Source organism: Dromiciops gliroides, chromosome 4 (genome assembly GCF_019393635.1).
Source record: "Dromiciops gliroides isolate mDroGli1 chromosome 4, mDroGli1.pri, whole genome shotgun sequence".
NCBI classification, from domain to species: domain Eukaryota; kingdom Metazoa; phylum Chordata; class Mammalia; order Microbiotheria; family Microbiotheriidae; genus Dromiciops; species Dromiciops gliroides.
In genome coordinates this window covers 196,540,214-196,560,660 of record NC_057864.1, presented here as the reverse complement: position 1 = coordinate 196,560,660, position 20,447 = coordinate 196,540,214, and the positions used below count along the sequence as shown (strand labels likewise).

At 42.7% G+C, this 20,447-nt stretch overlaps 2 protein-coding genes across 2 annotated transcripts in view; one reads left to right on the top strand and one right to left on the bottom strand.

Annotated features, from left to right (window-relative positions):
• Nucleotides 1–264: 264 nt before the first annotated feature.
• LOC122726124 (protein FAM50A) lies at nt 265–2,631 on the bottom strand. Its single transcript, XM_043963649.1, has one exon. The coding sequence runs from the start codon at nt 2,479–2,481 to the stop codon at nt 1,396–1,398; it is 1,086 nt and encodes a 361-aa protein (XP_043819584.1). The 5' UTR covers nt 2,482–2,631; the 3' UTR covers nt 265–1,395.
• Nucleotides 2,632–2,976: 345 nt separating this feature from the next.
• TEX2 (testis expressed 2) overlaps nt 2,977–20,447 on the top strand; it is a 161,371-nt gene continuing 143,900 nt past the window's right edge. The window contains 1 exon segment of the mRNA XM_043963451.1: nt 2,977–3,082. The gene's annotated coding sequence lies outside the window, so the exon portion shown is untranslated.

The following is a 20,447-nucleotide window of genomic DNA, read 5'->3' as shown; positions in this document are numbered from 1 at the left end:
GAGCAAAAAAGGTTTTTTACCATCAATAAATCAACTTTTAGTCACTTACCCCCAACTGCCTCACAAAACAATAAATCAACTTTTTAAAGCATTCAAGATGATGAAATTTGCATTTCATTATGGTAATATCTATTTTACAAATGTCTTAATAGACAATTGGTCAAAATGTATTATGCATCGGACATTTGCATTATAGACTATAAAGCAGCACATGTATATAACATGTAAACAAATAAACATATTGGGAATATCTGCTCAAAAATATTTTTATTGATAGGAGTAGAGAACCATTATAAGACAGGCTAGACTAGGGACTTAAAAAATTTTTTTTTTAGCATGGAATAGAGGTTTACCGTGGAGAAGAGGTTTACCATAGGGATGAAATGGATATGATAGCTGACTTCAGGTATCAGAAGGGTTATATCATGTATAAGAGAAGACAGACTTGTGCTTTGTTCAGAGAGTGCAGAACAAAGAGCAATAACTGCAGAGAAGCGGATTTCAGTTCTTCATAATTACCCGAGGTGTCCCAAAGCGGAACAGGGTGCTTGGAGAGGTTCTCAGTGGAGATCTTTGAGTATGCCCTTATTGCAGATGTAGTAGCTAGTCAACAGGTTGGTCAAGGGGTCCCTTCTAGAGGTTTGGTGCATGTTAACCACAGCAAAGACAGGTGTGTGGCTGCTGCAGGCCTGGGAGGCAGATAAGATTCCAAGTCCAGCCCTGATCTCTGGAGGCTTGAGGGCATTCAGCACCTTCCCACTCTAGTCTCCCTTGTGCTCAACCAGCAGGAGAGTGAAGGAAGAAGCCCTGTTAGGCACCCCTAAACTAGGAATGCCAGGGCACAGGCTGAAGTTGAGAGGCAGGAAGCATAATTTCTGCCCATGTTCTAAAGCTGTTTGGTCCCTTTAACAGACAGAAGTAGCCTCCCACATCTTCATCGGTTTGGATTGGGTTGTCTGGATTGGGTTTGAGTCGTCAATTCTGGAGCTCCCGCCCTCCCCTCCGAGATTGGACTCTGGTTGGTCTTTTTTTTTCCTCATGCAAAAGTCTTTTTTTAGAGTAAAATAAGAAACATGTAAATACCAGTAGAGTAGGGAGTAGAAATCCAGTAGAAATACTACCATAGCCCCATCTAGTCTGTGCCGGTCCCAGAGTCTGCTTCGCAGTTGGACGCGTGGATGTAGGAGACCCAGATACACCTAGAAAATCAGTGGAAAGGGTGAAACTCCACGATGGGGAAGGGAAGTAGGGTTAGGAGAAGCGAGGAGGAAGGAAGTCTAGAGGAAGCCGCTAATTTTGTGTCAGGCCGAGCAAATGAGAAAGTGTGGTTGGGTGAGTAGGTTGGGATGGAGGAGAGGTGAACTGACCAAAATCAGACGCTGTCTTTACAGGCGCTCATCGGATCGTGTATTTGTCCCACTTCTTCTCTGGGTCATAGGGCTCCCAGCGGCTGGCTGGGAAAATATGCTTGTTCTTCTCATACCAACTCCTCAGCACCACCTTTCCAGCGTGCGACTCATCCTTCTCTACTGTGGCATCACTGAGCAGACGAACGTCATCATGGACATCAAAGTTAAAGAGTGGGCCACTCTTCCCTCTGGCTTTGGTGACGATGAAGTCATAGAAACTGTGATGATGAGGTATAATCAGATCCTCCTTGATGTACATCAGCTGCTCCACTCCTGCTGACCTCAGCTCACTGAAGTCTTTCCGCAGGATCTCCAGCGCCTTCTGCAGGAACTGTTGCATCGTGTTCCCCTTCTTCATCTTTACGGTCCTTCGGTGCCCGGAGCCATCCCAGTAGCTAAACGTGATTTCAATTTCTTCACTCTTGATTTTCTCCTGCTTGGCCTCCCATTCCTGCCTTAGTTCCTCTCGGAGCCTATTTTCCTCTTCCTCTCGGTCACGGTCTGGAAGAAAGCTTGTGTCCACATCCGGGTTCTTCCCTAATTTTCTTTTCTTTGAAGGGATCTCTTCTCCATTTGGACCGTTAACTCTTTGAAGGTAGGAGCCTTGTCTGTTCTTGTTCACGTCTACATTGCCTTCCCGTTCTAGATCCTCCTCATCCATATCTTCCTCGTCTTCTTCCTCAGGCTCCTCTTCCTCATCCAAGGTGAAGGACAGGCTCGAGATCTTCCGCTTCTCTTCCTTCTTGCGTTCCTTTTCTCGAAGTTTCTCTAGCTTTAGCTGAAGTTCTTTGGACTGTTCTTTCTTAGCCAGCTGCTTTTCCCGCTCCTTCACCAGCGCTTCCTGCTTGGCCTTCATATCATTCAGAGTCACAAGGCCCACAGTGCTGGACTTGAGCTCAGCCTCTACTGCATCATAATGAGCTGAGAATTTCTTGTCAATGTTTGACTTCATAATGTTCTCCTCGGTGATCCGCTGCTTCATCTGCTCCATTTGCTCCCTCTGCTTCTCCCGCTTCTTCATCAGATGCATGGCGCGGCCCGCCTCACTGGCGGCACCCTTGTATTGAGCCATGGCAGCGGCGAGCGGCGAGCGGCAGGCGGCAGGCGGCAGGTGGCAGGCGGCGGGCGGCAGGCGGTGGCGGTGGACGGCGTACAGCGGAACCCGGGCCCGGCGGCTGAGGAAGAAGCCTGGTCTCCGCAGGCTGCCGCGGACAGGCCGGTGATGACGTCACCGCGTTGCCGCGTAAGCACCACGTGAGCGTGAGCGTGAGCGGCGGCAGCAGCGGCGGCGCGGCGGCAGCCAACGAGCTGGAGCAGCCCTAGCAGTAGCAGGAACTGCGTGTTTTCAGCTCCGCCCCTGGTTGGTCTTTAATCTTGGTAGTGGGCGGAGCCTGGAGGGAAGGGTGAGGGGAGGGGGAATTTGGAGGGAAGGGCGGGGCTAGAAGCTTGTTAGGCCTAGAATGAGAGCATGGGCGGAGAAGGGAGAGGCGGAGCCAGAAGCCAGAGGGGCCGGGCAGGGAGGTAAGGGGCGGGGCGTGGGCTGGCCCAAAGCCGGGGGCGGGAGGCGGGATCGCAGACTGCCTGGGAGCCGGAGCAGGAGCCCAGTCGATGAGGGTGCAGACGGCGCACTACTACCGTACTCGAGCGATGAGTGAGGGAGCCGCGGAGTCGAGGTGAGTGAAATTGGCTGGCGAGCGGCGGAGGCGGGAGAAAGGGCGGGCACAGGGACCCGGGGGGCGGTGGCGGTGGGGAGGGGGTGAGGGGGGAATAGGGGGCGGGACATCCCGCTGCGCCAGCTGTGAGCAGCTGGAGCGGGAGGGAGGCCGTTCTGTAGACCGCGCCGCCCTCCCCCTGCCGGGGCCCCGCACAGCTGGGCAGCCCGCGCGCCGCGGCGGCGGGGCGGGTGGGCAGGCAGGCGGGCGTGCGCACTCTGGAGCCAGGTTGGAGCTGGGCCCGGGAGCAGGTGAGCTTCACCAGCCGGTGGGGCCCCGGGGGAGGGTAGAGTAGGAGCCGCCGCCTAGGCTGCGTTCCCTCCTCTACGAGCCGAGGCCCCGAGGGGCTGCAGGCCGGGACCAGCCAAGTTCGGGGTCCCTCTGTGCTTCAGGTGCGGGCGGAACGGCGCCGCCTGGCTCTTGGCCGTTGGCCGTTCCTGCGACGTGGCCAGTGGGGCTGCAGCCTAGGGCTGGAGGGGGCCCCGTGCGAGCCTGGTGCCCGGACTCGTTTTGCTTCGCGTTCCCCCGCCCCCTGCAGCAGCTGCAGCCGCCGAGGGACCCCCCCCCTCCCTTCTTTCGGGTCGGCCGGCCGGGTCTGGCCGTGACCCCTGCTGCACGCGGGGTTCTGCTAGCTGTCCGTTCCCTGCGCTCCTGCGCTCCAGCCTGCCTTACTGCGGGGCTGGCCTGACGCCGGGTGTGGGGACACGGAAAATAAAACTACTAAAAAACACCTTGAGTTTTATGAATGGGCCTCAAGTGCCTGCTTCTATGTTCGAGAGCTGGCTTAAGCTTCCTGGGAGGGACTGCAGAAAAGGTGTTACTTTAACGCCAATGTTTATCCCATGCTCGTCCCTTTGCTCTTCTGGCGGAAGGGGGAGGGAAGGGCTTGTAGTCTTTAAAACGTACATTTGTTCATATGCCATCAAAAAGGCGATGACTAGTTGCACAAGCAAAACCCCCAAACCGGAAAACTTACAAATTAACAAGTGATATGGGGACGAGGCCTTCTGCCAGTCTGTTTGTTGTAGAGTGACATTATTTGAGACTTACTTGGCTGCTTTTAAAGATTAAAATACAGTTTTAGTAGGGCCAGGGAGATAGATGAATTCCAACTGAAATAGCTGTAATAGACTGCTAAATATAGGTTGATGATAGAATTTGAGAAAGTATACAATCATCGTTCATGTAGCCTACATATTTCTTTCGAGATTTTCTTTCTTTTTGTTATTTAGTACATAAACAGGTTGGTTACTCAAAATCATTCGTTGTCATGGTTACCTGCCTTGGAGAGTAAGGGCAAAGTCTCCTCTCTTCTTCACCCAAAGCACACTTATCACTAGGTTCTGTACAGGCTTAGGTTTTGCTTTTTATTACATGGTTCAAATAATTTGGCCAAAAAGTATGAGTGGATTTTTCCAAGTGGCTACACGAATTAGAATGCACAAAGAATGAGTTTACTCTCTATGCGTTTAATGTATTGTGCCAGAAGGCTTTGAAGAAAAATACTTGAGCAAGAGATATTGGTTAAATTAGAAAGGAAGTTTTACATAATGAGTGAAATTGGTGTGATTGAAGGGATAATGAATGGGGGGGTGGTGGTGAGAAATCAGGCATTTGGGTTGACATTTTGCATATAATTTAAGCCACAGAGAACTTTGAGAACGTTCAGGCTAAGCAGTTTTTGTACTTGAACAACATAGTGATTGTATACTGGGATGCCTACTCTGTTAGAACAGCTGTTTTCATCCATCAGATGACTTAGCACTCAACTGTCTTTTGCTTATTCCATTGTTATTACTGAGATTCTTCAAAAATAAATTTCTCAAATTTCTGGAAAATGTGTGATTTACTTAAAACTGCAAAGATAAGTCATATCAAATCATGTTATAAGTGGAAGGGCTCAATGAGAGTGAGAAAGACAGGATCATGAGTATCATAAATTCATATATTTAGAGATAGAAAGAGACCTTACAGAGAGAACATACCTTAAGGGCTTTCTATCCCAATCTCCCCATTTTATAATAATAATAAATATATTGCACTTCAAAGTTTTCATAATACCGTATGTGTTAGCTCATGGGATCCTCACAACCATGGGAGACTGGTGCTATTATTATCATCCCCATTTTATAGATGAGTAGTAAACTGAGGCTGAGAGATTAAGTGATTAGTGTGCCAGAGTCACACACCTAGTAAGTGCCTTTTTCCTCTTTTTTCCTGACTCTATCTGCCAGGCCATCCAGCTTCTGAGGAAGCAGAGGTCCTTTGTGGGAGGTAAAGTGACTTATCCAAACTCACATAGAGGATCTAGTGAGGTACAGGTCTCCTTGGCTCCTAGTCCAGTGGTTTTTCCACCATCCCATGCTTCCTGTTCTCCACCATGTTGACCCTTAGGAAACTAAATTTAGCAGCATATTTATCTCTAAGAAAAGCAGAGGGCCTTTTGAGTGGAGATTAATACACTGATGCAAACTAAATAATGATGGTAGTATGTTTTGCAGAAAGATTTAATTAAATGGTGATAAATATGTGTGGGCCTGGGGGGGGGGGTTCTTCCTTGGAACTACTGAAAGAGTAGTACTCTGAATAGAAGAGACACTGGCATCCTTGGGAAAGAATGGGAGTTATACCTACCTTATATCCTGTTTGACTTTAACTCTTAATAGAACATTAATGCTGGCAAATACAATAGTACAGCATACCCCACCTCCAGGAAGAAAGATTAGTCCACTGGCTACAGTGATTTGTCTTGTATTGAAAAGGAAGTGCTGGGGCAGCTAGGTGGCACAGTGGATAGAGTACCGGTCCCGGAGTCAGGAGGACCTGAGTTCAAATCCGGCCTCAGACACTTAACACTTACTAGCTGTGTGACCCTGGGCAAGTCACTTAACCCCAATTGCCTCACCAAAAAAAAAAAAATCAAAACCAAAAAAAATAAGAAGAAAAGGAAGTACCATAAAAACAAGAGAAATGAAGGAAAACACAAATTGAAAGTTTATATTTGCATCTGATTCCGTTTGGATAATGTTATTTGCCTACCTTTCCCTCAGACTCAGAGGTTCCTGTCAGATAAAGATTCTCTGAAGTTCAAATGGAGATTCCTTAATATCATGGACTTCTTGGGAGAGGTAGGCAGAAAACATTCCCAGTCCATTCAGTTTATATAAATAGAGTAATAACAATAATAACGATGATGATAATAATAGCTAGCATTCCTATTTCACTTTAAGGTTTGCAAAGTGGTTTTACAAATATATCATCTCATTCCATTCTCACAACAGCCCTGGCAGGTGAGGAAACTGAGGCAGATTAAGCAGTTAAGTGACTTGCCCAGGGTCTGATAAATGCATTAGGCTAGATTTTAATTCAGGTCTTCCTGACTCCAGGTTCAGTGCCCTTTCTACTTTGCCACCCAGCTGCCCAGGAAAGAAACTGAAAGTCAAGCCTTTCCTCTTGCAGATCCCTTTGGGCTATATCTCACAAGCCTGTTTTCAGGTCCTATTCTAGTTATTGAACATAAAAATGTAGTAGCCCCATCCTTCTATCTGTAAGTAGCTAGCTTTTGAGCTGGATCTCTACAGGCAGGGAGAAGTGTTTTGAACCTGGCAGTGTGAGTTTCTGGACAAACATCCTGGGAGAAACTGGATTCAGGAGGTTTTCTTGCCAGAGAAACACTGGCATCGGTAACAGTGGCCCAGCTTGAACAGGTGACTTCAGGGCTGCTGTATGCATGTTGAAGCACCATAGCCCATGGAGCTGGTTGTGGGAACCCTTGGTACTGCACTTTTATTTTTCCCTCAGAGGTCAGCATGACCTTCCATTTGGGAGAATAGGTACCAGACTGAAGTATTCTCCTCCTTTTTTTCTGCCCCATAAGGCACAGATAGATTCCGAAGTTTATTCTGTTCCATAATATCACTTTTCTAGTTTCTGTTTAAATAGTTTGAATTTCTTTTGCTCGCTAGATAAATCCAATGGATCTAAATGTTGTTGTTCTGTGTTAACTTTATTTCCAAGTAAGAGGGCTCCAAAAAGGAGGGATAAGCATTTGGATATTGGTATACAGAGATATGGAAAGGACCAGGATTCGTGCTCTGCTCCCAAAATGCTAAGTTTTCTCAGGGGCAGCTGAGGACACAGTAGATAGAGTGCTAGGCTTAGAGTCAGGATGACCTGAGTTCAAATTTGGCCCCTGATAGTTACTAGCTATATGGCCCTGGGCAAGTCACTTAATCTCTGTTTGCCTCAGGTTCAGCAACTGTAAAATGGGTATTATTGGGGCAGCTAGATGGCGCAGTGGATAAAGCACAGGCCCTGGATTCAGACACTTGACACTTAACTAGCTGTGTGACCCTGGGCAAGTCACTTAACCCCAATTGCCCCGCCCTCCCCCCCAAAGTGTATTATCATAGTAGCATTTACCTTTCAGGGTTCTTATGAGGATCAAATAAGATATTTGTAAAAGCACTTAGCATAGTGCCTGGTTCATAGTGGGTGCTATATTAAAGCTTATTTTCTTCCCTTTCCCTTTTTCCTGGTTAGGGGTTCAGAGTTTAAAATGCGAAGAAATCTAAGATTTGGATTAGTAATAATTTTTTTTGGCTTCCCAGAAGGCTGGACCTGGGTACTCCTCCTTTTGCCCTAGACTAAAAATGAGTCAGAGAGCCATCTTTGCTGTCCTGGACAAGGTTTCATTCATTCTCTGCCCCAGCCCTTGTTCTCCTCTGCCTCCTTTACCCCAGAGACACCTCTTTGAAGGGGTGGAATGGAGGGCAGTGACTCAGTAGGTACTACTTAGTGGGAAGAGAGACACAGTACTACCGCACCTGGCTGACAATGCTCACATTCCAAAGATGGAAGCTGGAGGGAGATTTGAGGACACTTTTCCTTTTGACTTTATCATCTACCTCAAGCTCAGCAACCACAAAAGGCTACAAACCTGTGAAATAATATCTCTTCCTTGCTATCTCCAGCTTCTTGTTCTTTCCCTCTTACTTTTTTCTGGCCAATGAGGACCCTTGTTTGTTTTCTTGTTCGTTTTATCTTCTTTGGTGCTCACTTATTATTGCTGGCTTTTCTTGTGAGTATCTCTGTATGAGTTATTAAGGGTCCAAGGAGTCTCTGTTCTGCACTTTTTAGAATGGCTCAATGGTTTAAAGGCAAAAGAATCATAATTTTGGAGCTGGGGGGAAACTGAGAGGTTATTTAGCCAGCCTCCCTCATTTAAAAATTCTGTTACCACCCTCAGTTTATACATCTGACTGTAAATTGAGATATTTAGCAAATGTGCGAAACAACTGAAACAGCTGCAGAATTAGTTCCCCTAAAGCGGGTTAAATTAGCAAAATTTTGTGGTGGATAAGAAAGTTTTCTAACTCCACCTCTTATTTCAGCTTGAAAATGCTTTGATCCTAGGATAGCATTCTCCCTGTTCCATTTCCCCCCACTCTTCTCCCCAAGTAACATGCTTTTAGCTTCAGGAACTGATGAGCAGTTAATATATAAAAAGGATTGGGGGCAGGTAGGGGGCACAGTGGATAGAGCACTGTCCCTGGAGTCAGGAGTACCTGAGTTCAAATCCAGCCTCAGACACTTAATACTTACTAGCTGTGTGACCCTGGGCAAGTCACTTAACCCCAATTGCCTCACCAAAAAAAAAAAAAAAAAAGGATTGGTTAAGAAAATGAATCCTCTCACTAGTATAGTACTATATTACCTGAAAGGGACCTTAGAAGTTCTCTAGCTTCAGTGTTTCAACTCTGTTGGCCTCAACAAGCTAAATTTAAATAATAATACTTCCACTGAGACCTACTCTAAAGCCTTACTTTAGCACTGAGGTAGCTTTGGGTTCACAAAAGCTATGCTATCATTCTGTAAGGGGCAGCTACATGTCACAGTGGATAGAGCACTGAACCTAGTGTCAGAAAGACTTGAGTTCAAATTTGACCCCTGTGTCTTGAATTCAAATGTGACTGTGTCGCTGAGTAAGTCACTTAATGCTCTTTGCCTCAGTTTCCTCATCTATAAAATGAGCTGGAGAAGGAAATGGCAAACCACTTCAGTATCTTTGAAAACCCCAGGGGCAGCTAGGTGGCACAGTGGATAGAGTACCTGCCTTGGAGTCAGGAGGACCTGAGTTAAAACCCAGCCTCAGACACTTAACACTTACTAGCTGTGTGACCCTGGGCAAGTCACTTAACCCCAATTGCCTCACCAAAAAAGAAAAGAAAACCCCAGATGGGCTCATGAAGAGTAGGAAACGACTGAACAACAATGGACAGGACTGAATAACAACAAATCATTTTGGACAGGCTTTAAGTATGGCCACAGCAACAGACTGAGTTTGTTTTCTGAGGACCGATCTAGCTAATAATGGAGAGGAACATCACCAGTAGAGATTATGGATGGGGGTTGTCCCTATGCAAGCCATAAACCCAATATGTAAAGTAATGCTCAGTCCCCCATCTGTTTCTGTAGTGATGGTGGCAGAGAGGGGAAAAGAGAACAGAGGGTGATAAAATCACATTATTTTTAGATCATCTATAAACTTTAATTTGACTGCTGGTATTCTCTTAATGGCCTAGTCTGATCTAGTGACCAACATGTAGATATAATGTTAGAGGAGCTGAATTGTAGCAGTTCTGACATTCTTGTTATGTGGAAACCAGAAGCAAGATAGACATTGCAGCTGAATTAAAGGATAGCTCTCACTCCTTGGAGAAGCAAAGGAGTTGGTGGAATGGTTTTTGTCATCCCCTGATGACAACAAGGAACATTATTTAATGGGATATGTGGCCATAATCTACTGCAGTAATAATGACAAGTATTTGCAAAATGACCCTCATGAAAGTAACTATAGCTTATATACCAGTATTGGTTGCTGAGGACAAAGTAGAAGAATTGTATTAATAACTTGATAAAGGGGGCAGCTAGGTGACGAGGTGGATGAAGCATGGGCCCTGGATTCAGGAGGACCTGACTTCAAATCCTACCTCAGACACTTGACTCTTGGGCAAGTCACTTAACCCTCATTGCCCTGCAAAAAAAAAAAGAAAAGGAAAGGAAAAAAAGAACTTGATAAAACCCTCCAAATTAAATCTATTCTGATACTTAGTAACTTCAGCATAAAGGTTAAAAAAAGTGAGGATACAGAGAAATGTACAGGAAAGCATGGTTCAGGAAGAGAGGTCATAGGCTTGTGGGTTGCCTTTATATCATATATCTCATGCCTTTATATCATATATATTTTCCATGAGAAAATAATTAATATGTGTTAAACATGGTATATTCCAAATAAAATTACCAAAAAAATGAAATAGATTATATTGTAGTAGATAGGAAAAGGCTTGTTTTTGATTTGGGTGTTATCCCTGATTCAGTTGTCTGTATAATCAGACCACTGACTTGTTAGAGTTAAAATTGGAGTTAATAAAAAACAAGAATAATAATGAAGAAAAGCTTTGGTGCATAATTAGACCCAGTTTTAAACCATTTAAACAAGTACTGACAATCAAAAAATGGGAAATAGACAATAGAAATTACATTGATACCAATTATAATAATTTTATACAGAAACTTAACCAATATAAATTAATTACCCCACCAAGAAGACCAAAAGAGCCCAAAGAGTATGTTAGTCAAGAAAGATCTGACTTACTTGCCAAACAGGGAGTGAAGAAGCCAAAGTCACTTCCAAGCTAGAATATAAACTTGTTTGGAAGTCTTAAAATGAAGGCTGTTTAGATAGCATCATCTCATAAAGCAAAGACAAGCAGTTAAAAACCAGTTTAAAGAGAGCTTGGCAAGACATTCAACTAGGTAATGTCATCCCAAGGGCATTTAAGAACAAAAATGAAGACAGCAAATACAAGAAAAAATGGAAAAGATTTGTAAAAATTATTATAACAAACTTCCCCACTCCCTGGGGACAGTGGAATTAGCATACTTGGACAGTAACATTACAGTACTGGATAAACTTATGGTGAATTAGAAATGGCAGTGTAGGGAGCAAAGATGGGAAAAGCAGCTTGTTAGGACAAACTATATAGAGGAACCCTATGCTAGAAATGACCCAAATTGAGAGCATAAAAAGGATTCAATATACAAAGTATTTGAAGGAGGGGCAGATACCAGAGGCATTGGGTGGGTGGGGGAGAACAACTTAGCCCTTATTACTGCCAAAAAAAGGGAAATAATTTCAGTAACTACTGACTTGTATGCTTACTTTCCCATTTATACAGACTTTGAAAATCATCTCTGCACAAACAGTTGGCCTTCTCATTGAGGGTAACATTAGAGAAAAGCAGGCTGGACAATTAATTTGGGCCAAAGTTGAACAAGAAAAGGAAGGCAGGCCAAATTGCCTTCATCAAATTGCAAAGCTCCTTTAATTGTCCCCAAACTTCCCCTAAAAGGAAAGCTTCATCTTTTTAATACCGCCATACTGTATGTTATGCTGGTGGTGTATGGTATTGGGACATGAAATAAATAATCTCTGAAGAATTAAAAATGAATACCAGAGGGCAATTGAGAAGCAAATGGTGGCCGTGAGCTGGCTACAACATTTAACCAATCAGGAACTTGAAGAAACAACAGGACTAAAAGGTATCAAGGAATTGTACGATAAGGAGAGGTGAGGGCATCCCAGGATAACAGGTGGGCATCCTGAGTGCTACACTGGTAAACTCGTAAGCTTAGGAACAATCAACAAAATCCTCTGGGATGTTTTCTGTGTCAAATTTAGGGACTAGAGTTGAAGGAGATGGGGAAGATTTGCATAAATTGTGATAATCTTTGTTGGAGGGAACTTCCAAATTGATTAGATCACAGATTTATTTGAGAACAATAACTGACATTTAGATGATGCTTTAAATTTTGCAAAGCATGTTATGGATATTATTATATTTGAAGTTCACAATTACCCTATGAGGTAGGTACCATAGGTATTGTCACCCCATTTTATAGATGAGGAAACTGAGGCTTAGGGTGGTGATTAAATGACTCCCTCAGTGCTACATAAACGAGAGGTAGAATTTGTAGGTCTTTCTACTCCTGTTCCAGAACTTTCTTCACTATACCATCTCATGTTTTAAAAAGAAGTAGGCGGGCAGCTAGGTGGCACAGTGGATAAAGCACCAGCCCTGGATTCAGGAGTACCTGAGTTTAAATCTGGCCTCAGACACATGATACTTACTAGCTGTGTGACCCTGGGCAAGTCACTTAACCCCCATTGCCCCGCCAAAAAGAAGAAGAAGAAGAAGAAGCTAAATGGCCATTATTAGTACACAATTAAATGTGAAATTTGAGACTGTTCAAGGGTGTATTGCGAATGTGTATAAAATACCTAGGCATTTTTGTGAATGAATATTTGCAAAACCCCAGAGAATGTGTAAATCAATAAATTTCATTGAATTGTTATTTTATGCATTTTCAGTTACTTGCTTTGCTTCTATTAATACTTCAAGGTATCTGCTTATTTAGCAAATGACTTTTTCAATTATTTTAATTTTTTATTATAAACCTAATACATATCAAATAAAGAACAAAATCTTGCCACACATACCTGGGCTATAGAGAGAACCAAACACATTAACAGAATAAGATAGTACCCTTATTCTGAAGTTCTGCCACCTTTCATCCCATTTTCTTTTTTTTTTGGTGGGGCAATGAGGGTTAAGTGACTTGCCCAGGGTCACACAGCTAATAAGTGTCAAGTGGCTGAAGTCAGATTTGAACTCAGGTCCTCCTGACTCCAGGGCTGGTGCTCTTTTTTTTCAATTTAAAAAAATAGAATCCTAGCAATGGAATAATTCAATTCAATAAAGCATTTATTAAGTGCTTACTACACTCCAGGAAGAGGGTACCTAGATGGTGCAGTGAATAGAGCACTGGGCCTGGAATCAGGAAATTATTGTTGTTCAGTTGTCTTCAGTCTCGTCTGGCTCTACATGACCCCATTTGGGGTTTTCTTGGCAAAGATACTGGAGTGGTTTGTCATTTCCTTCTCCAGTTCATTTTATAGATGAGGAAACTGAGGTAAACAGAGTTAAATGACTTGACTCACATAGCTAGTAAGTGTCTGAGGCCAGATTTGAACTCAAGTCTTATGGAAGGTGACCTTTCTACAGAGGCTTAGCAGCATGTAAAACAAGAGATCATGGTTTAGTGGTGGGAATGATGGAGGAGCGGGAGTCAGGCAGACCTGAGTCAAATTTGACCTCAGACACTTACTAGCTTTATGACCCTGGGCAAGTCACTTCACCCTGTTTACCTCAGTTTCCTCATCTGTAAAATGAGTTAGAGAAGGAAATGGCAAATCTCTCCAGCATCTTTGCCAAGAAAATCCTAATTGGGGTCATGAAGAGTCAGACAGGACTGAAATGATTGAACAACAACAGATGCCAGGCATTGTGCTAAGTGCAGCTTAAAATCTAATTACAACACGCAAAAGGAAACTGAAAAAGGCGGTGGGGAAAGGAATATGTTCCTGGGAGTTCCAAGCAGAGCTGCTGATGCAAAATACTTTGGAGAGTTACCTGGAAAGTTCTGATCTGAGCCCTCTACAAAAGGAAGACTTTGCTAGGAGTTTAATGCTTTACCTTGCAGCCTTCCAATCAAGCTGAGGGAGTTGGAAGGTGTTAAGTGTCTAAACCTTAGTCAGTCAACATGGTGATGAGATTTCAGGTGATTACTTTAACCTGGGTGAGGCATGATGTTCTCTAGAGTCAAACTAAGCCAGAGTTGTTGATAGAAAATGGACTTACCTGGAAAGTTCTGGTGTGAGTCCTCTTTTTAAAGGAAGCTTTGAGAGGAATTTATTGGTCTACCTTCATTTTGGGCATTCATTCTTGTTGCCATGCTTTCTCCAAAATATTTATACCAGTCTGTAGTCTTATTTGTTTTTGTTTTTGTTTTTTTGTGGGGCAATGGGGGTTAAGTGACTTGCCCAGGGTCACACAGCTGGTAAGTGTCAAGTGTCTGAGGCCAGATTTGAACTCAGGTACTCCTGAATCTAGGGCCAGTGCTTTATCCACTGCGCCACCTAGCCGCCCTCAGTCTGTAGTCTTATTAATGATGTATTAGTATGTCTCTTCTTATAGCCCTGCCAACAACGGATCTCACATTTTTTTCTATTTTTACCATTATGAAGCCCCATCTTCAAGTTATCACCATTTCCTTTTATCTGATTGTTAGGGAATTTGAGCATCTTTTCATGTAGTTTTTAACAGTTTCTTTGTGTCTCTTGACCATTGAAGTATGTGTTACAGTCTATTGTAGTGTAGACGATGAATTCCTTTTTCCCCTCTATAGCCATCCAGTTTGCTCTGACAATATTTATTAAATGGTAATTCCATTCTTGGTAGCTAAGTGGCACAGTGGATAGAGCCCTGGTCTTGGATGTAGTAAGACTTCCTGAGTTCAAATTTGGCTGCAGATACTTATTAGCTCTGTGACCCTGGACAAATCACTTCACCCTGCCTCACTTTCCTCATCTGTAAAATGAGCTGGAGAAGGAAATGGCAAACCACTCCAGTATCTTTGCCAAGAAAATCCTAAATGGGGTCACAGAGAGTCAGACATGACTGAAACAACTGAACAATAACAGGTTTCAAGGACTCCGTTCCTAAGATGTTTCCGTTCTTTAGTCCAGCAAGTGGTATGGTCCCATGAGTCTTCCGGTATCTATTTCGAAGTTAGTTTTTCTGGGCCTGTCCCTGGTTTTACACTGCTTTCTGGTACTTACTTTTAGTAACACTACTTTACTCAGTTTAACATACTCAGTGTGTATCTTATTGGTACATAGTTGTTTTCTCATTGTTTCTCCCATCACACTGTGAGCTCCTTAAAAGCAAGGACTGTCTTTTGTCTTTTTCTGTATCCTCAGCTCTTACTAAATGCTTACTGACTGACTGCTGCTGGCTGATCTCTGTGTGCTGGAAGCAGTCCCAGGAAAATTAAGTCCAATTCAAGTTTTGATAAATTACCTACTATGTGTGAGATTTAAAATTGGATATTAGATCATAAATCTTCCCTACTTAACCTTTCCCTTAATTTATCTCCCAGACTAGTAAATGCAAGAAGCTTTTGGTTTTCTAGATAGACCTTTTATTGTTATGGTAGTCACAAGGTGATGTTGATTAGAAGGATAGGAAAGTAGAAATACAATACAAATCGTCTTAAGTCTAGGCTTAGTCTATATTCTGTATAAAAACTCACCAAAACCCAAGGCCACTTTTGGGGAGAGAGACCGAGTCAAGCGTGTGCTGAGTCAGAAGTCGAGTGCTCAGCAGGCAATGCTGTTGGTCTCCTCCCCAAAAGGGTGGTCCTAAAAAAACCCCAAAACTGGCGTCTCTCCATTATCTAACCGACTGTTAAAACTTTTTACCACATATGTGAAAGGCAGTGTCACAAAGGGGTTAGAGACCTTGGAAGACTCTGCCTCTGACACAAACTGGCTTTGTGATCCTGTGTAATTTGGCTCAATTTCTCAGTGTCCTACACAGTTCTGTGACTATAATATATAGGACAGTTGGCGATTAATGAAATTGCAGGTCTAGACCAAAACAAATATGCAAAAACACTGTGCTAGGGGTTAAAGATACAGATACAATCCTCAAGACACTTAGATTCTGCAGGAGGGATAAGCATAAACACATCTAGGTATGCACAGTCATCCCTCAACATTCCCCAGGTTTAGGGGTACATGACTTCCACAAATGTGAAAAACAATGAATAACTCTCGTCCCCTTCTCAAAATTATTTTTAATAATTCTGGTCATATTTATTTAACACAAAACAAGTAAAACAATACACTGCACCTTAAAAATTGCAGTTTTGGGGCAGCTAGGTGGTGCAGTGGATAGAGCACCAGCCCTGGAGTCAAGAGTACCTGAGTTCAAATGTGGCCTCAGACACTTAACACTTACTAGCTGTGTGACCCTGGGCAAGTCATTTAACCCCCATTGCCTCACTAAAAAAAAAAAATTTGCAGTTTCTATGAGAAAGAGATTAGTATTTCACATACTATGCAAAGACTTTGCAGCAGCTGGTGAAGTTGCAGCAACTGCTTCATGATTTCCTTCTACAAAAAGTGCAAGATACAGTGATCACCATGGGGGGAAAAATCACATGACAGTCTGGATGGTAGACACACCAAAGAAGGAGGCATTCCCAAAGAGAGTGTGTAGGCCATAGTTCTTTAGTGCACCGAAACTTTTAACGAAATTTAACTGTTCAGAATAAATTTATATGTGTGTACTTATAGTGGCAAATGATAAAAATATATTAATATATTTATGACAGTAATTTGTTTTACTTTACATTTGTGCATTGTCTGCAAATTTCCACAGTAAGCCTCAAATCTCCAAAACTTCCCATATAATTATCTATGGCCAACCCACAAATAACCAGAACCTCTAATGTGAAACCCCTGAATGTCAAGGGATGACTTTATAAGATTATTTGAGGAGGCAGAGACAATTGGAGAGACTTGGATCAGAAAAGGTTTCATGGAATAGGTGGCACCTGTGCTGCATCTTGAAGTAAACTAGGGATTTTAAGAGGTAGAGGTATGGGAAAGGTACATTCCAAGCTTGGGGGACAGCCTGTGGAAAGGTTTAGCAATAATAATAACAACAATAATTAACATTTATAGAGTCCCTACTATGTTCCAGGCACTGTGCGAAGTGCTTTACAGTTATCTCACATAATCCTCACAATAATCCAGGGTGGTAGGTGGTATTATTATCCTCATTTTACTGATGAACAAACTGATGCAAACAATAGGTAAGTGACTTGACCATTGTCTAACAGCTAGTAAGTGTCTGAGGCCAGATTTGAACTCATCACTTCCTGACTATAGACCCAAAACACTATCCACTGCACCACCTAGTAGGAGATGGAATGCCGAATTTGGAGAACAGCAAATAGACCAAATCTTTGACTTAGTATGATCAGTAGAATTCTACTGATGGGTTTTAGGGTGGGGAAAACCCCCCTGCTTCCCAAATTCTTAATCTACACATCACCTTCTCGGTTACAGGCTATAGAAGCTAGGTTGTTTTTACGTTATATATAAGTACCTTTGCTCAGGGGAATTAACCAAGCATACTCATTCTGGATGGAACAGCCTTCTGCTAAGAATATCTTAGCTTCCACCTGGAGAAGTTCTCTAGATGAGTTATTCTAATAGTTGAGGACAGCCTAAGGAGAGAAGTCTCTTAAGTTATATGACTGTAGAGGACTTTAGATTAAAAGTCATAGCTTGAAGTGCTCTTGCAAGTAATCTTAGAATCTTAACTGAGAACCATATTATACCTATTGTAGTACCCACTCATCACTTGGAATGGGTATACACTTGCCTACTTTTCTTTTTTATTAGAAATCCTTTCTTGTGCCTAATGGAGTTTGAGGCAATAGTCCTAAAGTTGATTTGTCTGTTTTGTACTTGAAATGGAATATTTTGAGTCCTTGTGCTGAAAGTAATAACTTTATTATTAGAGTGGAAGCTGTATTAAAAGTAGTAGCATGATATAGGATGAGTGATACTCACCTTTTTTAATCAAAGATTTTTAACCATTCCATGTATAAAGAAATTGAGACTGAAATCAACACTTGAAAGAAAATGCAAATTATTAATATGTCAAGTGTAATTTCCTTAGTTGGATTTAAGTAAAAAGGCAGAAGAACAAAACAGTATCTTCCTTTTGGGACGCCCTCCTCATATTCTCAAAGGATATCTATCAAACACTAGAAAGAAATACAGAACCAACATTGCCTGCTAGGATTGTATTATTAATTATACTAATAATACTAATAGCTAACACTCTTATAGCACTTACTATATGCAAGTGCCTTACAAATAGTATCTCATTTGATCCTCACAACAACTCTGGGAGGGAGGTGCTATTATTAATTCCATTTTACAAATGAGGAAACTGAGGCAGACAGAGGTTAAGAGACTTGCCTAGGATCACAGAGATGTCATGTGTCAGAGGTTGCACTTGAACCCAAGTCTTTCCATCCACTATGCCACACAGCTACTATACTACTTAGAGTTATATAAAATATCACTTTTGGAAGGGACCTTAGAAAATTAGGCCAGTGGTTTCAAACTCTAAGAAACAGGGACCACTGAAGTACATGAGGATCCCTGGGGCCATGGATTGTTTATTTTGTAAAATATCTCCCAGTTATGTTTTAATCTGGTTTGGGTTACAGGAGTATTATGGGCCATGTGCTTGATACCTCTGAATTATACCTGAGGAAGAATTTCTTCCCCAACAAGTATTCATACAACTCTGAAGACTTGCAGATGGAGAACCCATTACCCCTATAAGGGCCAAATTTAATATGGGGAGAGTTAATTGGGTGGCTCGCTATAATATTGGGGTTCAGAAAATAATGAGGGACCTCTAGGTCCCAAGTTTTCTCTCTTCCAAACTGCCTTTTTAAACTTATTTCTTCCAGGCTAATAAGAAAGAAGATTAAGAGCCTCTTTTCCACAAACAAATCAGGTTTTATTAATGGGAATAAAATATACAACAAAGGTGAAGTTAATAAAGCCAGGGGCAAGGGAATAGGGGAAGAGAAAAATGGATAAGCTTCCTGGCTCTAGCAAAGACTGACTCAATCCCCAAACTTACTTCCAGCTCAGCTAATTCGAAGAGCTGGCCTCGTTTCTATTAACTCACCACCTGGGGTCTGTAGTTTCTATGGGAGTCAGCTATGTAGCCCCTCTCCAGTCCTCTCAGAAGCTCACCAACAGAAAATAGAGAGCGTTCCCAGCCTCAGCGTTCTCTTTTCTACTTTTTCTCTCACTTCCCCAGAAGGGAGGTCCTTCAAGTTGCATGACTGAGAGTGGTCCCCCTGCTGAAGTCAGCAGTATATGTCACTCAGGGCAGGCCAGGTATGGCCTATATCTAATCATTCCCAAGTAGGTACTTAGTCAGTTTCTCATTGTCACCCAATTCAAACAATACTATATCAATCAGGTGGGACCCCTGGGCATCTGCCAAATTCCATTATTTTATCACACCTCATGACGACTTTGTTAGGAAGTGTTTCCTAACAAAAAATCCGCCTTACTGTAACTTCCACCCATTGTTCACAGTTCTGTTTTTTGAGGCCAGAGCAAAACCTGTCCAATCCCTGTTCTACATGACAACCCTTCCATGCTTCCTCCTAAATCTTTTCTTCAGATTAAACATCCCCTAATTCCTTCATCTGTCTTTGTTCGACATGATGTTGAGCCCTCTCAGCACCTGGGCCCACACACCTCCTCTGCAAAAACTGTAGATTGTTATATTTGTTAAAAAGGAGTTGTGGGGCAGCTAGGTGGCACAGTGGATAGAGCACTGGCCCTGGATTCAGGAGGACCTGAGTTCAAATCCAGCCTCAGATACTTGACACTAACTGTGTGACCCCGGGCAAGTCACTTAACCCTCATTGCCCTGCCAAAAGCAAAACAAAACAAAACAAAAACAAAAAAAGGAGTTGTGATGATATGAACTGGAAAAGGCCGTAGGGCTTTCCATCTGTGAGCCTATGGTGCTCCAGCTGCTGTCTGACCAGGGCAGCAGACATCTCACTTGTTTCTATATTTTGTTTCAGCTGATGTTGACTCAGATCAGATTAGCCACTGTAGCCACCATGTCTCTTGGCTAACTCATATTGACCTTGCAAAACTCCTGGGTTTTCCCAGTCTGGCTTAAGTTAGGCTCAAGACTTTGTCATAGGAGGCAAAGTTTGAGCCTATTTTCAGACTGTGAGGGTAAAACAAGTAGGTTCCACTGAGACATAAGGGCCCTTAGGGAATAGACTGTTTGATTTTTGCCTGTGTCTCAGGGTCTAGCATTGTGCCAATTGTTTGAGCAAGTTCCCACTTCTGTGTGTGCCCTTAGCATTTAATATCAGACTCAAAATGGTAAGAGATTTTCATGGAAATAATAATCCTACCTTATAGGGAAAAATAATCTGGTGGGATAAATAACTTAATTCAGACCTTTGGTGATTCATAGACAAGCCACTGGATGGTTTTATGAACCCAGAGAGCTATTGTAGTTAAAACTGATTTTGTGCAATGTTTGTTGAAGGTGACTAAGCCTGGATAATGTCTCTGGTAGTCCCTTGATTTTTCACTTAGAAACCTTGTTGGTGGATTTGTCAGTGTTTAAAGTTTTTATCAGTAGACTGTGAAATCTCATATGGAGCTGTTGAGGGGAAGAGCACTTGGATTAAAAGTATTCTGGATTACTTGAGGACTGGTGTTGGAAGTTATAACCTTGAATCTGGCTTTTTTGTATTCCTTGTTAAGCCAGTTGGCATG

Excerpts from the sequence above, each read along its gene's own strand:
- LOC122726124 (XM_043963649.1), bottom strand. The coding sequence starts at position 2,481 with ATGGCTCAATACAAGGGTGCCGCCAGTGAGGCGGGCCGCGCCATGCAT.